Source organism: Phodopus roborovskii, unplaced genomic scaffold (genome assembly GCF_943737965.1).
Source record: "Phodopus roborovskii unplaced genomic scaffold, PHOROB, whole genome shotgun sequence".
Lineage (NCBI taxonomy): Eukaryota > Metazoa > Chordata > Mammalia > Rodentia > Cricetidae > Phodopus > Phodopus roborovskii.
The window spans coordinates 2,685,922-2,706,228 of record NW_026125295.1 but is presented as its reverse complement, the minus strand read 5'-3'; the positions used below and the strand labels follow the sequence as shown (position 1 = coordinate 2,706,228).

Below are 20,307 nucleotides of genomic sequence, written 5' to 3'. Positions count from 1 at the left end.
GGTGGTGCTTGCCTTAAGGTCAGCCTGGTCTACAGAGCTTGTTCCAGGACAGCCAACGATGAGCAAAGAAACCCTGACTTTAAATCCTCCTCCACCTCCACCCCAAATTAAGATAAATGTTCTGTAGAATAAAACCACTATGAATGCTAAACTGGTTCATCTAAAAGATACTGTAAGTCACCCGTTTTTCTAATGAGAGCACTGTAAAGTAATAGTGAGCTGGGCATGTAGCTCAGTGGAGAACACTTGCCCACTGCACAAGGACCCTAGGCTTAACAACCCGGCACCCCCAACAACAAAAGTCACCTGCAAGTTGTTCTCTTTTAAAACCAGTAAACTTGCCAGGTGTGGTAGTACAAGGCTTTACTTCCAGCATTCAGTAAGCAGAGGCAGGTGGATCTCTGAGTTCAAGGTCAGACTTGCAAGAATTACATAGTTGAGATCCTCTCAAAATAAATAAATAAGACAGTAAACTTTGACTTGGGATATAGCTCAGATGATAGAGCTTGGTCCTGTGTCAAATAAAAAAACTTAAACTCCAGATCACCTTTATTTAAAAAAAGAAAAAAAGCAAATCCAGAGTGCATAACTACCTCTTTTGAGAGGCAGAAACTAAGACTGCTGGGAAAAGGCAGGTCACACTAGCATCAGGGAGCCACAAAGAGTCATTGAATAAAATGGTGCTGAACAGAATGCCCCGCCCCCAGGCTGCCACAGCTGAAAACAAAGCTTTCCCTCTAGTTCAAAATGACTTCACAGCAAACTGACAGTAGAAACAGTGGCTACTTTTCTCCCAGTAATAACCTGCATCCAGGGGTCTTCTGGGACTGTCTTCACCTGTCAGCTTTGTGTGCATGCCTGACTGGCTCTTTTGTGTTTAACAGTATCATTAAGCAGTGACAGTCATCGTTTAACAATGTATGATTCCATTATTTTTGGTGTACTGATAGAGTCATGCAACCATTACCAGTATCTTAATTCCAGAACATCCCCCTGCCCCCCACCAAAATAAATCTATTATTATTGTAATCTCAGCCCTTGGAAGATTCAATGTTTGAGGTTAGCCTGGGTTTTACAGTGAGATTTTCTTTTCTTCTTTTTCTGAGACAGGGTTACCCTGTGTAACCCTGGCTGACTCAACTCTCTGAGATCCACCTGCCTCTGCCTCCCAAGTGCTGGGATTAAAGGCCTGCACCATCACTGGCAGGCCAGTTATATTTGCTTGCCTACCATACAAGAAGCCCTGGGGTCGATCCCCAGAGACACACAAACATGGTGGCTTCTGCCTGTAATCCCAGAAGTTCAAAGTCAGTCTTACTATGGAGCCAGTTTGAGGCCAGCCTGGACTGGACTACATGAGAACCTGCCTCAAAAGAGGGCGGTGGGGAGAGTGGAGATGCCCCATATCCAATAGCAATGACTCGCTGTACTGACCCCCACACTCGCACTGGCCTCCATTCAGTATCCACTACTAACTTGCTAATTCTAGACAGTTAATGCAAATGGAGTCTAAAGGTATTTATTGCCTCCTGGGACCTGGCCTGTCGCACTTAGCATCCTGTTGGGTCTATCTGTGTGCCCACGTGCACCAGGACTTCTCTTTGTACAACCTTACTGTATTATATGGACACAACACATTCTGCATCTGTTCTGATGACATGGGGCTGCCTCATGAATAATGATGGGAACATACTTATGTTTCTGTGAAGATATGACTCAGCTCCGAGTTTGCACCTCAGCAGAGTCCTAGACCACATGACCAAACAGCTTTCCAGGGTAGCTATAACATATGCCCACCATTAAAACAGGGAGATTTGTTGTTAAAGACTTACTTGTTTTATGTGTATGAGTGGGGTTTTCTGCCCATATGTACATAAGTATGGGCACCATATGCATGTTTGGTGCCAATGGAAGCCAGAAGATGGCATCAGATCCTTGGAATTGGAGTTGTGAACTGCCATGTGCAGTGTGGTGGTGGGAACAGAATCCCTGAATTCTCTAGAGCAGCAAATGCTCTCTTCAGAGCCATTGTGGTTGCTTTTTGTTTGTTTGACACAGGTTTTCACCTAGCCTAGGCTAGCTTCAAAATGACTATACAGTCAAGGAATGACCATGAACTCCTGATCCTCCTGCCTCTGCCTCCCAAGTGCTGGGACTACAGACATGTGCCACCATAACCTGAGATGCCAAATGTTTCTTAAACTTGACTTAATTAAAAATAAAATGTGGGAGCTGTGCATGGTAGCACACACTTTCAACCCAAGCACTCTGGAGGCTGAAGTCAGGCCTGATCTGCACAGCAGGCTCCAAGCCAGCCAGGGTATATAATAAGACTCTGTCTCAAAAAAAATGGCAAGGCTGTGCCTCAATAGTACAACATTTGCTTAACATGTACAAGGCCAGAAATGAATGAGAAACATGCTTGGCGTGGTAGTGCACACCTCTGATCCCAGCACTTGGAGGCAGAGGCAGGCGGGGCAGCTCTGAGTTCCAGGCCAGCTAGGATTTCATGGTGAAGACTTTGTCTTAGAAAACATACAGAGGGAGGGAGGGAGGGAGGGAGGGAGGGAGGGAGGGAGGAAGGAAGGAAGGAAGGAAGGAAGGAAGGAAGGAACTTAAAGGCAGACAAACAAAGCAAGTGATTCTTGCTCAGCCTCTGGGGTGCTAGGATCACAGGTCAGAAGGGGGTCTTAATCACATTTTTAAGGGAAATGGCTGTGGAACATTTGTTTAATGATGCAAAGATGTGCTACATTCTTTTATGTTGTATTTGTTAAACTCTGTGAAGCTGTGTCACGGTGCCTGCCTGAAACACCTGACTGGTCTAACAAAAAGCCCAATGATCAATAGCTAGGCAGGAAAAGGTTAGGGGGGACTGGGAGGCAGAAAGAACAAATAGAAGAAATGAGAAGAGAGAGGCAGATATAATAAATACAAATATTTTTAAATTAAAAAAGGTCCAATCAACACAGCAAATGTCAGAAATTAGATTATTTTATTCCTGTAACCCCTCCATCAGCTTGCTTTCAACCAGGGTCCTAACAAAAATCACAAAGCCCAGCCACGGTGTTCTGGTTCTCACCAGATCCTGGCCACACTGACCTCCCAACACTCCCTTCTCAGGGATATTTGCTGGCTCTGCTCTCCTACAGAATGTCCAAGCAGCTTATTTCATTTGAATATTATACTTCCAAACACTCCCCCATTACTCTGCTAACACAGAGATCTGATAAGTTTGTGTCCTCCCTAGCACAGTCACACCCAAAGTTGTTTCTTCACTGCTATCTAATACAAAGGAGCAATATTTGCTGAATCAATAAAACACTTAACTCAAGATTTCCTATATTAAACTATAGGAAAGTGCTAACACTCAGTGGTCTCTGTAATCTCACAAACGGAGAGTCTTCTGAGTATTAAAGACAACCTTTTTAAATTTATTCATTTTTATTTTATGTATATGGGTGTTTGGAGAACGTATATCTGTGTACCATGTGCATGTCTGGTGCCCACAGAGGCCAGAAGAGGGCATCAGATCCCCTGGAACTGGAGTTGTGAGCCACCATGAAGGTTCTAGAAACAAAAGTTGGGTCCTCTGAAAAAGCAGCCAGGGCTCTTAATCACTGAATGATGTCTTCAACCCAGGACAGATTATTACAGTTAACTAAAATAAGTAAATTTCATCTTTTAAAACTGGTAAATAAAATAATACATATATGATGTTTCAAACAAGTAGAACTTTTAATGAAAGACAATGGATGCTATAACAGATTTGATCTTACAATGTATCTACTGCATAGCCACAAAATGCATAAAACCCTTGATAAGAAAAACTGAACCATCTACACAGTTAGCACTGAAGTTATGACTTTAAAACCTTAACAAAGCTGGGCACACTGTGCATGCCTGGCATCCCAACAGAGGTGGGTCAGTTCAGTTATCCTTAGTTACATGTGGAAATGAAAACTAGCTTGGGCTACAGGAGACTGTGCCTCACAAACTCACAAAACAGAAACATGCTGCGTACGTCAGTATACACCTGTAACTCCAGCAATAGAGGCCTCAGAAATTCAAGGCCAGACCTGGCTACACAGTGAGTTTGAGTTTGGCCCAGTGGCCTGGGGAAGGAGTTTGGCCCAGTGGCACAAGAAGTTTGGTGAAATGACCATATGAAGAACTGTAAGGCTGCCTCAGGGTGTAGCAGTGCACGCTGCTTCCCTGGAGGATGGCTAGGCTGAGTGCTGTGCCTGCTCTCATAGTTTTGATACTACAGTGATGGGGTAGTTTTCAAATACAAGTTCAAATTTGATGCCTTCTTAGTGAGAAAATGGCAAGTAAATAATGAAAACATAAATGGAAGGTGAAATTCTAAAGGATTCAAAAGACAAAGGGCTGGCTAAATGACTCATCCAGGAAAGGCCTTGCCACATAACCCTGGTGACCAGTTCAGTCCCCAGGACCCATATGGTGAAAGGCAGGACCTACCCCAACAAGCTGTCATTGACTTTCACATGTGTGCTATGGTATGCATATGTATACCTGCATTCACACACACACAGTAATATATAAAATAACACTTTTTTTTTTTCAAAATTCAAAGAACAAGAATAAAACAACATGGAGACCTACACACCAACTCTGCCCTACTCAGAGCAAGAGAGCAAACATCTGAGGCAGATGGTCAAGGCTAAGGCTGAGTTCCAGGCAGCAAAGCGGTGCAGTCTCTATAATATACATACATAGTTGGAGGTAGTGGTACACATCTTTAATCCCAGCACTCAGATGGCAGAGGCAGGAGAATCTCTGAGTTTGAGGCCAGCCTGATGTATAGAGCAAGTTCCAGGCAGCCAGCACTATACATAGAAAATTACTTATATTCTTTTTAAAAAAAGGATTTAATATTTAGTGTGCATGTGTACATGCCCCACATGAATGCAGGAGCCCAAGGAAGCCAGAAGAGAACACTGGATTCTCTACATCTCCAATTATAGGCAGGTACTTGTGAGCCACAATACAGGCATTGGGAACTGAACCTTGGTTGTCTACAAAAGCAGTAAGTGTTGAACTTTCTCTCTAGCCCCAACATATATTCTTTTTATAAGTACTATAAGAGCTAACGATCTTGTATGGAAATAGTCTGAAATATAAGCAAAATTGAGAAACTCTGAGCAAACCTGGAATGCAAAACAGCTTTGACCAAGGGATACCTTTCCAGTTTGAAGATAGAATCACAGAGCTGTGTCATTATTTTGGCTACGTCATGGGTCTAGAATACTGCTCCCCTTCCCCCCCCCCACTCCCAGTGAACTGGACAGAAAAGAGTCCAAGGGCATGAAGCTAGAATGAGCTTCTGCAAGGATGCCTTTCACATTAATTTCTCCAGATGATCCAGGAAACTGCTAAATGTGGCCAGGTAGGATGACCTCCCAGAGTTTGACAAGCTATTGAAAAGCCATAGGCATCATCAAATTATTCCACATAATTCCACAATGCCAAGATTCAAAAATAACCACCAAAAGAACAAACAAGAATTTAGGAATAAGAACCCAAAGCAAAAACAACAGATGGCTTAACACCCAGTCCCAGACTCCTGTCTGCAGTACCCGGCTCTCTTCTATCTCTGCTGCAGAGGACAGAGACCTCACAACCCTCACAGGTGACTTCTTGCTAATGGAATCTTGTTAGTTTGAGTCAAAGAGAAGCACTTGTGGGAGATTTCAGAGCGAGGCAGGGAAAGGTATGTCCAAGGCAGGCAACACACAGGCTTCTGAAAGCTGGGTGCTGAGCCAGCAGGAATTAAGGGCAGCACAGCCTCTTCCCTAGTCCTCTCAGCACCTCTGCTGAGGAAGGGTTCACTAAGCTCTCTACTACAAACAACTCAGTGGTTTCCACTTTCCTAATTGGATACAGAAATGATTGAGACTTCAAACACTAGAATTCTGAAATCATGCTTACCTAGTTTGAAAAAATACAAGTCTGGAAAGACCTGCAGGGAAAGGAAAGTTTCAAGGAGAGCACACACAGAATTCTCAGAACAGAAAATTAAGACAGGCCAAATTAAGAACTTGGGCTGAATGGCAGCTCTGACTGTGACTGGAAAGTTGGGAAATGGAATGAGAAAAGAAGGTGTCCAGAACCCGGCAGACAGAGAGAAGTGGAAACAGAGGAGGAAAGGAAAAAGACCGCAGTGGTTTGTTGTCTGGAGGAGGGGCACCGAGACAGGGTCTCACCATGCAGCTCTGGCTATCCTGGAACTCAAAATGTAGAACCTGCTGGCCTCACAGAGCCACCTGCCTTAGCTCCTGAGGGCTGATTACAGGCCTGCGCCCCACCTGGCCAAGACCGCAAACCACCTAGAGTGCTGCATGGGGTGGCATCTGGAGACACAAAGGCTGAGAAAATCCCAAACTTGAACTCTTCCAATTTACTGACCCAAGATGTTCAAGAGACCAAACCAGGAGAAAGACAAAGTCAGCCATGCCCAAGTACACCTGACAGCCCAGAAGTCTTGAGTAGGTGCAGATTTGCTTTGCTCACTCAGTATCAAGGAAGGGAGTTAGCTGGACACAGAGGGAGGCACCCTGAGGCTGGGAAGCTATATAGGAAAGTATGGGGGGGACAGGAACAGGGGTAAAAGGTCACTAACTACTGAGCAGCACGAGCCAAGACTCAGCTAGGATCATGAGTCAAACACAACTATGATAATCTCAATACTCTCGTGTACCTGGGGGGGGGGGGAGGACACACGTTCAAACATTTTTGCAAACATTCTCATTGAAAAAGATCTGAAACTTAACTTAAAATCTAAAATTCATTCCAGGTTTTTTGAGGCAGGGTTTCTCTTCAGCTTCAAAGCTTATCCTGGAACTCATTTTGTAGAGCAGGCTGGCCTCGAACTCAGAGATCTGCTTGCCTCTGCTCCCAAGTGCTGGGATAGAGCTCTGTGCCACCACCACCAGGCCACTTTTGTCTTTTTAAAAAACAGCTTGCTTTTAATCTTATGTGCATTAGTGTTTGCCTGAATGTATGTCTGTGTGAGGGTGTTGGATCTCCTGGAACTGGAGTTACAGATAGTTGTAAGCTGCCATGTGGGTGCTGGGAATTGAACCGAAGTCCACTGGAATGAGCAACCAGTGCTCTTAATCATTAAGTCATCTCTCCAGCCCCCACTTTTTTTCTGTCTTTAGAGACGGTCTCATGCAACTCAGGACAGCCTAGGATGGTCCTGAACAACCAATCTTCCTGCCTCCATTTCTAAGTACTAGGATTTCAGGTGTGTGCTATTATGCCTGGTTTCAACCTTTGAATAATTAATTCTGCTTGAGCTATAGCTCTAAGAAAAATGAACAAAGGGCAGTGAAATTGCTCATCTGATAGAGGCACTGGTTGACAAGCTGGGACCCACAAGGTAGAAGATGGAATCCAGCAAGTTAGCATTTAACCCCCACATGTGTGCTGTGGCAAGTACACACCTCTTTCTGCCCCCCCCACACACACAGAGAGAGAGAGAGAGAGAGAGAGAGAGAGAGAGAGAGAGAGAGGGAGGGAGGGAGGGAGAGAAGTAAACAGAGAGCTGGAGAGACGGCTCATGGCTAAGAAGTTGCTGCTCTTAAAGAGGACCTGGGTTTGATTCCCAGCACCCACATGATGACACACAACCATCCAAAATCTGGCTGCAGGAAGTCTGACACCTTCTTCTGACCTCCTTGGGCACCAGGCATATACATATTTGCAACATTCATACACATATAAAATAAAACTTTAAAACATTTTGTTGTTGTTTTTTCAATACAGGGTTTCTTTGTGTTAATAGTCCTGGCTGTCCTGAAACTAGCTTTGTAGAGCAGGCCTGCCTCTGCCTCCTAAGTGCTAGGAATTAAAAACATGTGCCACTACCGTCTGGCTTAAAACCTTTTTTAAAAGAAAGAAGGCTAAATAAAAGTCAATCTTGTCTCAGAATGGAGACAAACAATTTAAGAAAATTTAGAATTCAAATTTAAAATTTATAGTATAGAATCCTCTATAACATCAGTAGACAAAGACTCCAGCTTTCGATGTCATTAGGCAACACTTCATTGAAACCCTGGCTGGCTGTCTCACAAAGGGAAATAGAAGAAAATATAAAAACTATAGTCACCATTTAAAGATACGGTCTAGCTAGGCAGAAAACCTGAGAGTTTATATACTCTTAGAATGAAATAAAATTACCAGAATGGTAACGAGTAAGATGGGTGTAGTGGGAATTCTCTTTGGTCTTAATAATAAACACTCAAGAGTCAGCTATCAAGGAGTGAAAGCTAAAGGATCAAAGAAGCAAAGCGGCCAGACTCTAGGAGTTCTTATCTCTACCAATGCTCAGCCCAAAGGACGATCCTGTCCTCAGACTGCACTACTCACTCCTCAGAATGCTCCCTCAGATTGCCTGCTTTAGACTGACTGCCTAGACTGCATTCGTCTCCACAAATCCTCAGACTGCCCTGCCCGGCTAGCTCAGTCGGTAGCGCATGAGACTCTTAATTGCAGGGTTCATGCCCCACATTTGGTGCCAGGTGTAACACAAATTTTAATTGGTACTACTACTACTGCCCCAGTCAGATATTATGGGGGAGGGGGGAGCTGAAATATCAGAGAAACAAAGAGCCAGCCATTAGTTCTTATCTCAGGCCAAAGGGACAATCGATCCTGTCCTCAGACTGCTTCTTCAGTCTGCATCCTCAGACTGACTGCCTCGGGCAGGCTGCACTGCTCCTCAGACTGCTGCCTCAGACTGCCATGAGCTCCTGTCTCCTCCTGCCTTATATTCCTCTCTGCTGAGTCATATGCCTTCCTGTCTCCACCTCCTTAGTGCTGGGATTAAAGGCATGTCACTCCAAGTGCTGGGATCACCTTTGTGTGAGCTGTTTCTCTTTTAGAATGGATCAATTTCATGTAGCCCAGGGTGGCCTTGAGCTTACAGAGATCCATCTGCCTCTGTCTCCTGAGTGCTGGGAATTAAAGGTGTGTGCCACCATTGCCTGGCTTCTATGGCTAACTAGTATGGCTAGCTTTGCACTCTGATCTTCAGGGAAGCTTTATTTGTTAGATCATAAACAAAATATCACCACAATAGAAACTCTAATCAAGTCCATGTGCCTCTACACAAAGATTGTACAAATTTTAGGCCGCCTTGAGTACATATAAATTTGAGGCCAGCATGGGCTATATAAGGAAACCTCACTCAAAAACCAACACAACACAACACAAAACAACAACAAAAAGTGCGTGATTCTCAATCCACTTTCCTCCTGTTGAGATCCTACTCTTCTATGTAGAGACTGTTCAATTACTGTATCAGTAGCATGTTTAGGACACTAAAGGAAGGACCAGAGGTCAATCCTAGTCTGGACCTACAAACCTCAACTGTCACTCTGTGATGCTCACAGCTACTAAATTTCTCTGGGCTCTAGCAATTAGTGAAGTGGAGGGAAAGATCTTACAAGTGTGAGAGACAGGAACAGACATCATTTTAACCTGAAAAGGTATGATTACTCGGATCTAGATGTAGAACAGAAATGGCCTCAAAATTAACACTGTGAAGACTGGCAAGAGGACTTAGCAGGTAAAGGGGTTTGCTGACAGACCTGATGACATGAATTCTATTCCTGACACACTTGGAAGGAGGGAACCCACTCCCAAAAGCTGTTTTCTGACCTTTACACCAAGGATGCCCTGGGGTATGCACAAGCACAAAAAAATGTAATTTTAAAAATTAAAAATTTAACAAAGTGAACCCATCATTCAAGGCAAAAAGCTGACAGTATGTTACAGTAATAAAGTCTGGGCTCCTCCATCATGGGAAGGAGAGACTGCCTGCTATATTAGAGAATACAACTTGTTGACACTGTGTAACTTCAAAGTGTCAAAATGTAACTGACTATAGCAGCAAAGGCCTGTAACACAGCACTGAGGCAGGAGGATAGAAGGTTCCAGCCAAAAGGGCTACATAAATAGACTCTGCCTCACAACAACAATCAGAAAAAGCAAAAACAGAAAGTACTGAAATGTCATGGTTTTGGATTCTACACCCCAGCTGAGTTTTAAGAGACTATCACTAGACCGCTCAGCGGGTAAAGGTATTTGCTGCCAGTCCTGGCCACTTGAATTTAATCTGTAGCATCGTATGGTAAAAGGGAACAACTGACAGAAGCTGTGGCTCACACACACAAACTCACAAGGAAGTTTTAAAAAGTAGTATGTTTTATGTGTATGGATGTTTTGTCTCTGTATTTGTCTGTGCCCCATATGCAAGCCTGGTGCTGGAGGAGATCAGAAGAGGTCTGTGGATCCCCGGAGACTGGAGTTCAACACAGTTGTGAGCTGCCCTGTAGGTCTTCTGGAAGAACAGCCATTGAGTATTCTTAACCACTGAACCATCTCTCCAATCTAGTAAGTTTTTTAAAAAGTAAACTACCACTTGTCAAATGCTGATATGCTCAAAGAATATCCACAACCATCTAAAAAAGCTATTTATATAAACTTTGTGAGGTTATTTTCTTCATTTGTATCAGATAAGCTGGACAGTGGTGGCGCACACCTTTGATCTCCGCACTGGGGAGACAGAGGCAGGCGGATCTCTGTGAGCTCTAGGCCAGCCTGGTCTACAGAGAGAGTCCCAGAACAGCAAGAGCTATTATATAAAGAAACCCTGTTTCAAAAAAAAAAAAAAAAAGTATCAGCTAATCAAATCCAAGGGAGAAAGTTAAGTTTTACAATAAAGAAAATAAGAATACATTTCATTCTATACCTAACTTTTCTATTTTGCAAAATAGTTTTTGGTTAAAAAAAAAAAAAGTAATACAAAATGGATTGTGGTTATTTTATAAATTAATAAGGGCTTTCTTTCTTTCTTTTCCTTTCATCTCATCATGTATCCCAAGCTGGCCTAGAATTTGCTATGTAGCCTTGAATTTCTGATGTACCTATTCCTATAACATTGTGCCCAGTTTTAGGCAGTGTTGGCTACTGAACCCAGGCCTTCATGCATGTTAGGGAGCACTCTACCTATTCAGCTCCATCCCCAGTCTTGTGTTGATACTATAATAAAAAAAAATTTAAGATTTATGTATGAATGACTTGGCTCATTTCAAAGAGGATCTGCACAGCTAGCTTACACGTCTGGCTACAGAACACATACCTGCAAAATGAGGACCAGATCCCTCCCCCAGAAAAAGAGAAGCAAAGGGAATATCAGAAATTTGCCTTACTATGTCCCCAATAACATCGGCCTACATTATTTAATGAAACACATATAAGGCCATAGAGATGAAGAAAACCAATTCTTTAATTCTTTCAAGTTACTATCCTCAAAAGTTGTAGAAACAATCCCCTAAAAAAGGTTTTAAGAATAAAGTTGCAGCCAGGCATGGTGACACATGCCTTTCGTCCCAGAGGCAGGCAGATCTCTTTGAATTCGAGGCCAGCCTGGTCTACAGAATGAGTTCCAGGACTGGCTCCAAAGCTACACAGACAAACCTTGTCTCAAAAAAAAAAAAAAAAAAAAAAAACCCAAAGCAACAACAAAACCATAAAAGAAAAAAAAAAAAAAATAGTAAAGAATAATACTGCTGTATTTGGAAGGCGGAGGGGAGCATGAACTACACTGTTGAGCTCCAAGACAGCCTGAAAAAGTCTTTAAAAGGTCGAAAGGGCAGAAGATATAGCTCAATTGTTCATGCTTACCTAGTTACTATGCACAAAGACCTGAGTTCAAGTCCAACACCAAACAGACCAGGAGGTGGTTCATGCCTATAATCCAAGCACTCTGAAAGTGGAGGCAGGAGGATTAGAAGTTCAAAATCATCCTCAGCTACTGAGTTCAAGGCCAGCCTGGGCTAAACGAGAACCTTTCTCAAAATGAATGAATGAATGAATGAATGAATGAATGAATGGGGAGGAGAAACAAAAATTTTTAATACTTTGCCTAAACTGGCTATGGTGACTTATTCCTATAATCCCAGCACTCAGGAATCTATTCAAGGCAAACCTAGACTACATAGTGAGTGCCAAAGACCTTAGCGAGTAAACTCAAGGCCTTTGGTTTAATTCCCAGAGCCATGAAGCTAGAGACAGAATAAATTTTATTTTAAGACATCCACAAATACAGTTTGAAGAAAAATGGCAATGCTTACTTTTAAAAAAAATCTGCATATGTGTGCCTTCAACATGTATGTGATAAAAAAAACAACTTACAGAAGTCAGTTTTCTCCTTCTATCATGTGTGTTCTAGGGCTAGAACACATGTCCACAAGCTTGGTGGCAAATGCCTTTACCTGCTGAGCCATCTCTGCAGCCCACCAAACCAAATTTTTATCAAGCTTTTTCCCAATACATTCACATATATATATATATATATATATATATATATATATATGAATATATACATATATATGTAATTTTTTTTTTTTTTGAGACAGGGTTTCCCTGAGTAGCTTTGGAGCCTGTCCTGATCTTGCCTCAGCCTCCCAAGTACTGAAATTACAGATGTGAGTCACCACCTCAGGCTTAGTTCTTGAGCTTAGTAGGTGAGAACAAACAATAAAAAGATAAGGCTTGCTTCCTATCAGATTCCTAGGCTGAGCACAGGCTGCTCTGAGACTCAGGGTAAATGGGAATAGAGACAGCAAATGGAGGGAGGAAGACCTATAGAAGACTAATGTGCCCCTAAGACTTTCTCCTTGTCAGCTCAATTTCACAATGTGTTTCTTATACTTAACAATTTTAAATCAAGGGTCTTGAATGCACAAGAGTCCAACTCCTCTTTGTTTCTCAAAACTCAGTTCAATATGAAATAAACAAGCCCCCTCAAAAACTAACATTCACTTTCAGAGCCATTGGAAATGTTAGATTAAATGACAGCCAAAAACACTGAAGGGAAAGGGTTTTCCCAAGCGTAGTGTCATTAATGAGAACTTCATGAACAAGGTCAAGGGAAGGGTATCACTAAGAATTGATTTTTCCTTTTGAGACATAGCCCTAAACACAAGTGAACCAGCTCAGAATCTCCAAAAACCAAAAACAGTTCACAGGAACCCCTAGAAAAAAGTCAAGCTCTGGAAACGGCTAATAAGCAAGCTTTTTCAGCAGCCGCGTCTGACTTCAGTACTCTCTGGGTGATCCCCCGACTCTCAGTAGCTCAATTTCCTCAACAACCAAGACAGTTGTTCTAGAAAACAATCCACCTCGTCTAAAGCCCTCAAGTTACACAACGGGGGAGAAAGGAGACGCCAAGTTTACGGAGCCGAGCAGAGACCAAAGCAGGGTTAGACACAAGTGACTTAATTCTCACTTTAGCAGGGTTTCTTTCCACCACTCCTTGCCACCGGCCAAGAAACCTCCCTCCCCACTGTCCTGAGAGCTCTGTGTGGGGCAGAGCCAAGCCACAATGCTTCAGGGATGAGCCTGGACTTCTCCAGACCAGTTGTGACCCGGGTCATTTGTCATGGGGCATTAATGCCCCTGTCCTCCTCCCCTGGGCGGCAGGGAAGCCAGGAGAGCTACTGGGAGCCTGCACCGCGCTTCACGCACCAGGCAGTTAGCTGCAAACAGAACGCTACACTTGATTCACGTCAGTCTCAAAGACCACTCCGCTTTTCGCCTCATTGGCTAACCCACCCCTACACAAGGCAGAGTCCAGTCCCAAAACAAAGGGCTGCCGAGCCACGAAGAAGTCTTCAACTCTCGGGATAAGGGGCAGACGGACTTGGCTCCTATCGGTTTCCACCTCTCCCAATTACACAAAATGGAACAGCTGCTGGTGCGGACAGCAGTGACTAAAGCATTGTTTGTGGCACAACCTGGACGCTGCCGGACCGAGGGGAGTCACTGCGCGGATGCAGAGCGAGTCAAGGGCCCAGCCTCACTCTCACGCAATCCGGAGACTAAACAGCAGGCCGATGCGCTCGCCAGCCCTCGGGGCTACTTCCACTCACAATATAACTTATTCTGAAGATGTCTAGTGGCTGAGCTGCTAAGGCCACCCTAACAGACGCGGTAGGAAAGGCTGCACCGTCTTCCCCCTGCAATCGGCGCCTTTCGTACAGCCCACGGCAGCTGAAAAGACTCGTAAATCACTGGGAAGGCAAGCCCCTTTCCCCTCTCACCCGGTCTCAACAGCTAGAGTGGCTTCCCCGGGCCGGAGCGCCGGCGCCCTCCTCCAGCCGTCCCCACCGGGCTCCGCGGCCACCGAGCCACGCGGCAGGACCCCGGCCCCGGCCCCGCCGGGGGAGGGGGAAGGGAGGCAGCCGCGCGCCCCTTACCTCATGCTGTAGGCGCCGGCGCCCAGCTCCTGCCCGATGCCCGACAGGCTGGAGTCGAAGTCGTGCACCAGCCCGGACTCGATCACCTCGTCCATCTTGAGCACCCAGGCCATCTTCCGGCCTCGCCGCCGCCCCGCGCAGCGCGGCCTCCGGGTCCGGGGCGAAGGCGCCCGAGCTCCGCGGGCGCGTCCTGAGGGAGGGCGCGGGTGAAGCCTCCGGCGGCGCGGCGAGTGGTCACCAGAGGCAGCCCGGGACGCGGCCGAGACGAGAGCGGCCGAGGCCCGGCTGTCAGGGCACAGCGCGCCGGCCAGCAGCTGCAGCGGGAGCGACCGGGCCGCGGGCCGCGCCGCCCTCCCGCGGCCGCCGGCCCCGCGCCTCCCGCGGCCGCCCGCCCGCCCCGCCCCGCCCCGCAGCCCCGGCTCGCATGCCCCCGGCGCGCCCGGCACCCACACCCGAGCCGCGCCCCCCAGGCCCTCTGCCCGCCCGCCCAGGCTCCAGCGCCCCTTCGCCCCGGCCAACCCCGCCGCCGCCGCTCCGCCGGCCCGGACGCAGCTTCCCGGCGACTCCGGCTCCAGCTCGCTCGCCGCTTCCGCCTCCTCCTCCGGCCCCGCCCCGGCCCCGCCCCCGCCCCCGCGGCCGCTCCCCTCCCAGGCCCGCCCCGCGCGGCCCCGCGCCTCTCCGCAGCGCGAGCGCCTGGGCCGAGCCGAGCTGCCCGGCCTCCGCGGCGTCGCTGGCTGGCGGCGGAAGAGGCGGGAGCAGAGGGGGCGGCTCGGATGACGGACAGCTGTGCTGGGCAGTCACGGCGAAGCGGCGGGGCTGGACTCCCGTGAGCCTCTGCGTGCTCGCCTGAGCCTCCAATCAAGATGTTCTTCCGCTCGGGGCGACAGTGGTTGCCGTAAGGGAGAGCTCATTGGCCCGCACTGGAGGAAGTGGTTCCGGGTCCTACTTCCGCCGGCGCTGGGGGAGACCTCTTCGCCGGCTTTCCTCCCGATTCGGGGAAAAGTGGCGCCAGTTCGCCTCAAGAGTTAAATTAGAACTGTTTTGCAGAAAGTCTTGATTGGCAGGAGGAGGAGCCAGACAGCCCGCCCCAAAAGGCTGCTCGAAGCCTCCCCACCCCCGGCCTCAATCTAGAAGGGTGGGGAGTCCGCACTCGGGAGGCAGGAGCAGGTTATCCAAGACCGAGGACGGCTTGGTCACCTTAGCGAGCTCCAGCCAGGCCACGTTTACGTAGCGAGGTCTGGTCTCAAAATTAAAAACTTTGAAATTTACAGAATACCTGGTGACTTTGGTATAGCCTAAGAACGTGTGACACCCTCCTTATTTTAGTCACGTGCGCTAACACAAAACATGTAAATTGCTGTGAGGGTTAACTTGAAGAAAACGAAGGTGTTTCTAAAGAAAAGAGGAGGCCGGGGCTGGAGAGATGCCTCAGCGGTTAAGGCCACTGGCTGCTCTTCCAGAGGACCCTGGTTCAATCCCCAGCATCCACAAGACGCTCACAATTGTAACTCCAGTTCCAGGGGATAAGACACCCTCACAACGATGCACATTGAAATAAAATTAAGTAATGAAAAGAAAACAGAAGATCATTGTTCAGGTGGCATGCAGACAAAGGAAGAAACAGATAATAATAGCAAAAAGAAACATAAAAACGACTACACTCAGTATGGAGAGGCTTCCTGCCCATTGCCAGGTGCCTCCTTTTACTTCCCACTGAAGGCCTTCTGTGTCTGGTTATCCCTAAACACGAAGCTTTGAGGAAAACTGCCACCTCACATTTATCAGGGCTGACCTTTGCTGAGTATTTCTTTTCCACAAAATACGGTCACAAAAGTACTGGATTTGAGTAATGAGCAGATGGATGTGGGTCCAGAACCATGGATTAGCGAGGTCTATTATTAACTTGCAAAATAAGGGGAGGGGTAATCTCTGATTATTGGGATGAGTAACAATGTGCAAACTGTTATCCCATCTCTTTAACCAATCGGATCATCCGTACCCTAAAGAAGTACTCAAATGTGTAGAAACAGAGTGTCTGAAATTCATAGAAACAGTTGCCAACATCTAAGCTTAGGGCTAACGGTGCTGGCGCACGCTTTTCCTTCCTGCACTCAGTGAGTTCATGGTCGGCCTGTTCTACACAGTGAGCTCCAGGCTAACCAAGGGTTACATAGTGGGACCATATCTCAAAACAGCAGTGACTCTTAGGTTTGTCCAGCTCATAACTCTACTGAAAGAGCAGGAGAGAGAAATGAGTGGAACAATTAGATTTATTCAAGACCATACCCAAGGAAAACGAAAGACTTTTATCAAATATTAGTCTTTGGAAGCAGGGCATGATGGTTCATGCATGTAATCACTAGGGATGCAGCACAGGAGAATCACAGTTAGTTTGAGGCCAGCCTGGGCTACAGACTGAGTTATAAGTTCATGCCTGGCTCAAAGAAGGTGTGTGTGTGCTGCCGAGTTAGCTTAATGGTTGAAAACACTAGCTGCTCACCCAGGGAACCTCAGCTGCAGGTTATCCAGCACCCCCTTCTGACCTTTTTTTTTTTTTTTTTTTTTTTTAAAGAAAAATGTTCAAGGTCTGTCTCAAAAATAGAAATCCACCTTGGGGTGGGAATCAGGAGTGAGAGAGTGCTGTGAGATAATCCCTTTGTACACTGTAAAGATTTGTCACTCAATTAGTTTAATAAAAAGCTGACTGGCCAGGCAGGAAGTATAGTCAGGATAACCAAACTACGATCTCTGGGAAGAGGAAGGGCAGAGTCAGAAGAGTTGCCAACAGATGTAGAGAGAGAAAGATGGGCATGCCCTACTGACTAAGAGTGCCAAACATCATGCCAAAGCACGGGTAAGAAATATGAGTTAATTTAAATGTAAGAGCAACAAGCCTGAGCTATTGGCCAAGTGTTTACAATTAATACAAGCCTCGGTGTGTTTATTCTGGAGCTGCTGGCAGAACAGAAACTCCCACAAACAAATGGAATTCTAACACACTCCCAGAATTTCCACGTAAGACCCGACAAAGCTTTAAAAAGGTTTCTAAACACACAAAAACAGAGTCAAGCATGGCTTCTTGATAACCACATTTTCTCAGGTAGGCTGTTTGCTGGTAACAAGCAGAGATGCAGCTCCTTTTAGAAATGGCTTCCTGGTCTGTGCCAGCAGCATGGGCATGGCTCTCTACTGAATACTTAAATGGGGTTTATGAGCAGAAGGCAAGGCACTGCTCAGTGGCATGAACCCCCAAACTCCCCGGAGTTGGAGCAGTAATTGTGGCTTGCTGCCTGCCATCAGTACATCCACCATGGAGTTAGATTCTCAGGGAACCAAGTGTAGTAAAGCCAGTGCCAAAGTAGAAGCAGAGGTCCTAACCACTCTGCTTAACTGTTTGGAGGCTCTTGAGGTCAGGAACAGAGTACAGATATGCAATAAAGAGAGAGTCAGATGGAAAACACCTCTAAATGGGTACAGGGTGTTTAAAAGTATACATAGGCTTGGGAGAGAAAGGAGAAAGTATAGACAGTCATAAAAAGAAATATATAGTTTTAAAATAATAAAATAAAGTCTTTAAGAAAGAAATAAAGTACGCCAGGCATTGGTGGCACATGCCTTTAGTCCCAGCACCGGGGAGGCAGAGGTAGGTGGATCTCTGTGAGGTCGAGGACAGCCTGGTCTATAGAGCGAGTTCCGGGACAGGTTCCAAAACAATGGAGAAACCCTGTCTCAAAAAAAAAAAAAAAAAAAAAAAAAAAGGAATGGAATAAAGGTAATATAAAAGAAAAGAAAGAAATCACAAAGATGAGAAACATGCCTTTCCGGTGGTGACGACCTTCGTATGAGAACATGCCTCTGGAAAAGCATCTCCTTCATCCCTCCTCAGAAGAGGAAAAGAGGGAACACAGAAAAAAGCACCTGGTGCAGAGCCCCAGTTCCTACTTTCTGGCTGTGAAATGCCCAGGGTGCCATAAAATCACCACGGTCTTCAGCCATGCACAAACGGTGGTCTGCTGTGTTGGCTGCTCCACTGTCCTCTGTCTGCCCACAGGCGGAAAAGTACAGCTGACAGAAGGATCCTCCTTCAGGAGGAAGCAACACCAAAAAGCATCTGATTCAAGATGAGTGGGAACCAACCTAATAGACACATTTTGGATAAGAAAAAAAAAAAAAAAAAAAAAAAGATGGGAAACACACTTGAGGCCTGGAAGCGCTGCGTGGCCTCCAGGGTCAGAACTGGAACCATGAGCTCCACTGGGACCAGGTATGACCTGTCTGCCTCTATGTTCTCTCCTGATGGAAGAGTCTTTCAAGTTGAGTATGCTATGAAGGCTGTGGAAAACAGTAGTACAGCTATTAGGATCAGATGTAAAGATGGTGTTGTGTTTGGGGTAGAAAAATTAGTCCTTTCTAAACTTTATGATGAAGGCTCCAATAAACGACTTTTTAATGGTGATCAACATGTTGGAATGGCAGTTGCAGGTCTGCTGGCAGATGCTCATTCCTTAGCAGACATAGCAAGAGAAGAAGCATCCAACTTTAGATCTAACTTGGGCTGTAACATTACTCTAAAACACCTTGCAGACAGAGTGGCCATGTATGTACACGCTTACACATTCTACAGTGCTGTAAGACTTTCTGGCTGCAGTTTCATGTTAGGGTCTTACAGTTCAAATGATGGTGCACGGCTTTATCTGATTGATCCCTTGGGTGTTTCATATGGTTATTGGGGCTGTGCCATTGGCAAAGCCAGGCAAGCTGCAAAGACAGAAATAGAAAAGCTTCAGATGAAAGAAATGACTTGCCGTGATGTAGTTAAAGAAGTTGCAAAAATAACTTATACAGTACATGATGAAGTTAAGGACAAAGCTCTTGAACTAGAGCTCAGCTGGGTTGGTGAATTAACTAAAGGAAGACATGAAATTGTTCCAAAAGATATAAAGGAGGAAGCAGAGAAATATGCCAAGGAATCTTTGAAGGAAGAAGATGAATCCGATGATGATAATATGTAACATTTTCTTCGTCATCTCTTCTGTTTTACATTTTTGTGACAGTTTCATATTACCAGCACCATGGATCATATATACCCACTGATCAATTTTCATTAAATTTTTGTTTAAAAAAAAAGATGGGAAACACACTGAAAGACTGGATTCTTTATGTTATTGTGTTACCTTGGGGAAGAGGTTATGCCTTTATTTTCACAGAAAATGAGAGGCTGTGGATTTGTTCAAGGTTAAAGATGATCAGTTGTGATTGAGGGAGACCCCCCCTGAAATCCTGACTACAGAAATAAAGAAATAAACCTGGAACTACAAGACACATGACATATATTTTACCTGCTCAAACAAATAACAAAAAATCAAATATGGATAACTTATGTATAATGCACAGTCTATACGTGTATTAATGCATCCATACACCTCTGTGTGTGTGTGTGTGTGTGTGACCTTTAAAAGTTTACATATTTTCTGGAAGGGGACAAGGACATCAATGAAAACAGATAGCCCAGGTGATCCAGCATTCAGAACAGCTTCAAGGTTGCTGACTGAAATGATCCAGCCTCACAGAATACCCCAGCCAAGACCTAGCAAAGATTATCAGCTCCCCAGTATAAAGATGTCCACATTCCCAAAAGATGGGCTACGGATATTATCACCTAAGAGAGGATTGTCACAAATTGTTAATGATGATGTGTTGCAGGCCACCCTGCTCAGACAGCCCTTGAGGGAGGGGATAAGAAGGCATGGAGTCAACAACACAGACACTGGCAGTCAGATGAGTAGCGAAGCATGCAGACTCAGACCCATTTTTTGCAGAAATCAGGCTCCCCTATATACCCTGCATCCCATGGCTTCAGTGAAAGAGTATATGGTGCTGGCCTCCTTCTATAGGCTCTGTGGATCAGGCAACCCCACATGAGTGGTGTCCAAGCACAGTGAAAGACTCCAGGATGGCCCAAGGGAAAGTCATTAGTATGCATGCTCACGTGAACCAGTCTACACAAGGGCAGCCA

The 20,307-nt window shown here is 45.6% G+C and overlaps 2 protein-coding genes across 8 annotated transcripts in view; one reads left to right on the top strand and one right to left on the bottom strand.

Annotated features, from left to right (window-relative positions):
* The window catches only part of Ubp1 (upstream binding protein 1), a 50,041-nt gene extending 35,103 nt beyond the window's left edge, over positions 1 to 14,938 (bottom strand). For 2 of the 7 annotated variants that reach the window (XM_051201822.1, XM_051201819.1), the window contains exon 1: positions 14,292 to 14,666. In XM_051201822.1, coding sequence (XP_051057779.1) covers positions 14,292 to 14,404 — 113 coding nt within the window. In that variant the 5' untranslated portion in view covers positions 14,405 to 14,666. Of the gene's footprint in view, positions 1 to 14,291; positions 14,667 to 14,810 lie in introns of those variants that run through there. The other 5 variants (XM_051201835.1, XM_051201827.1, XM_051201803.1 and 2 more) reach the window with 4 other exon arrangements.
* A 3,597-nt stretch (positions 14,939 to 18,535) lies between these two features.
* On the top strand, positions 18,536 to 19,401 carry LOC127234693 (proteasome subunit alpha type-3-like). The gene has a single exon (XM_051201787.1). The coding sequence runs from the start codon at positions 18,536 to 18,538 to the stop codon at positions 19,301 to 19,303; it is 768 nt and encodes a 255-aa protein (XP_051057744.1). The 3' UTR covers positions 19,304 to 19,401.
* Positions 19,402 to 20,307: the final 906 nt, after the last annotated feature.

Coding starts and splice junctions, on each gene's coding strand:
- LOC127234693 (XM_051201787.1), top strand. CDS start 18,536: ATGAGCTCCACTGGGACCAGGTATGACCTGTCTGCCTCTATGTTCTCT.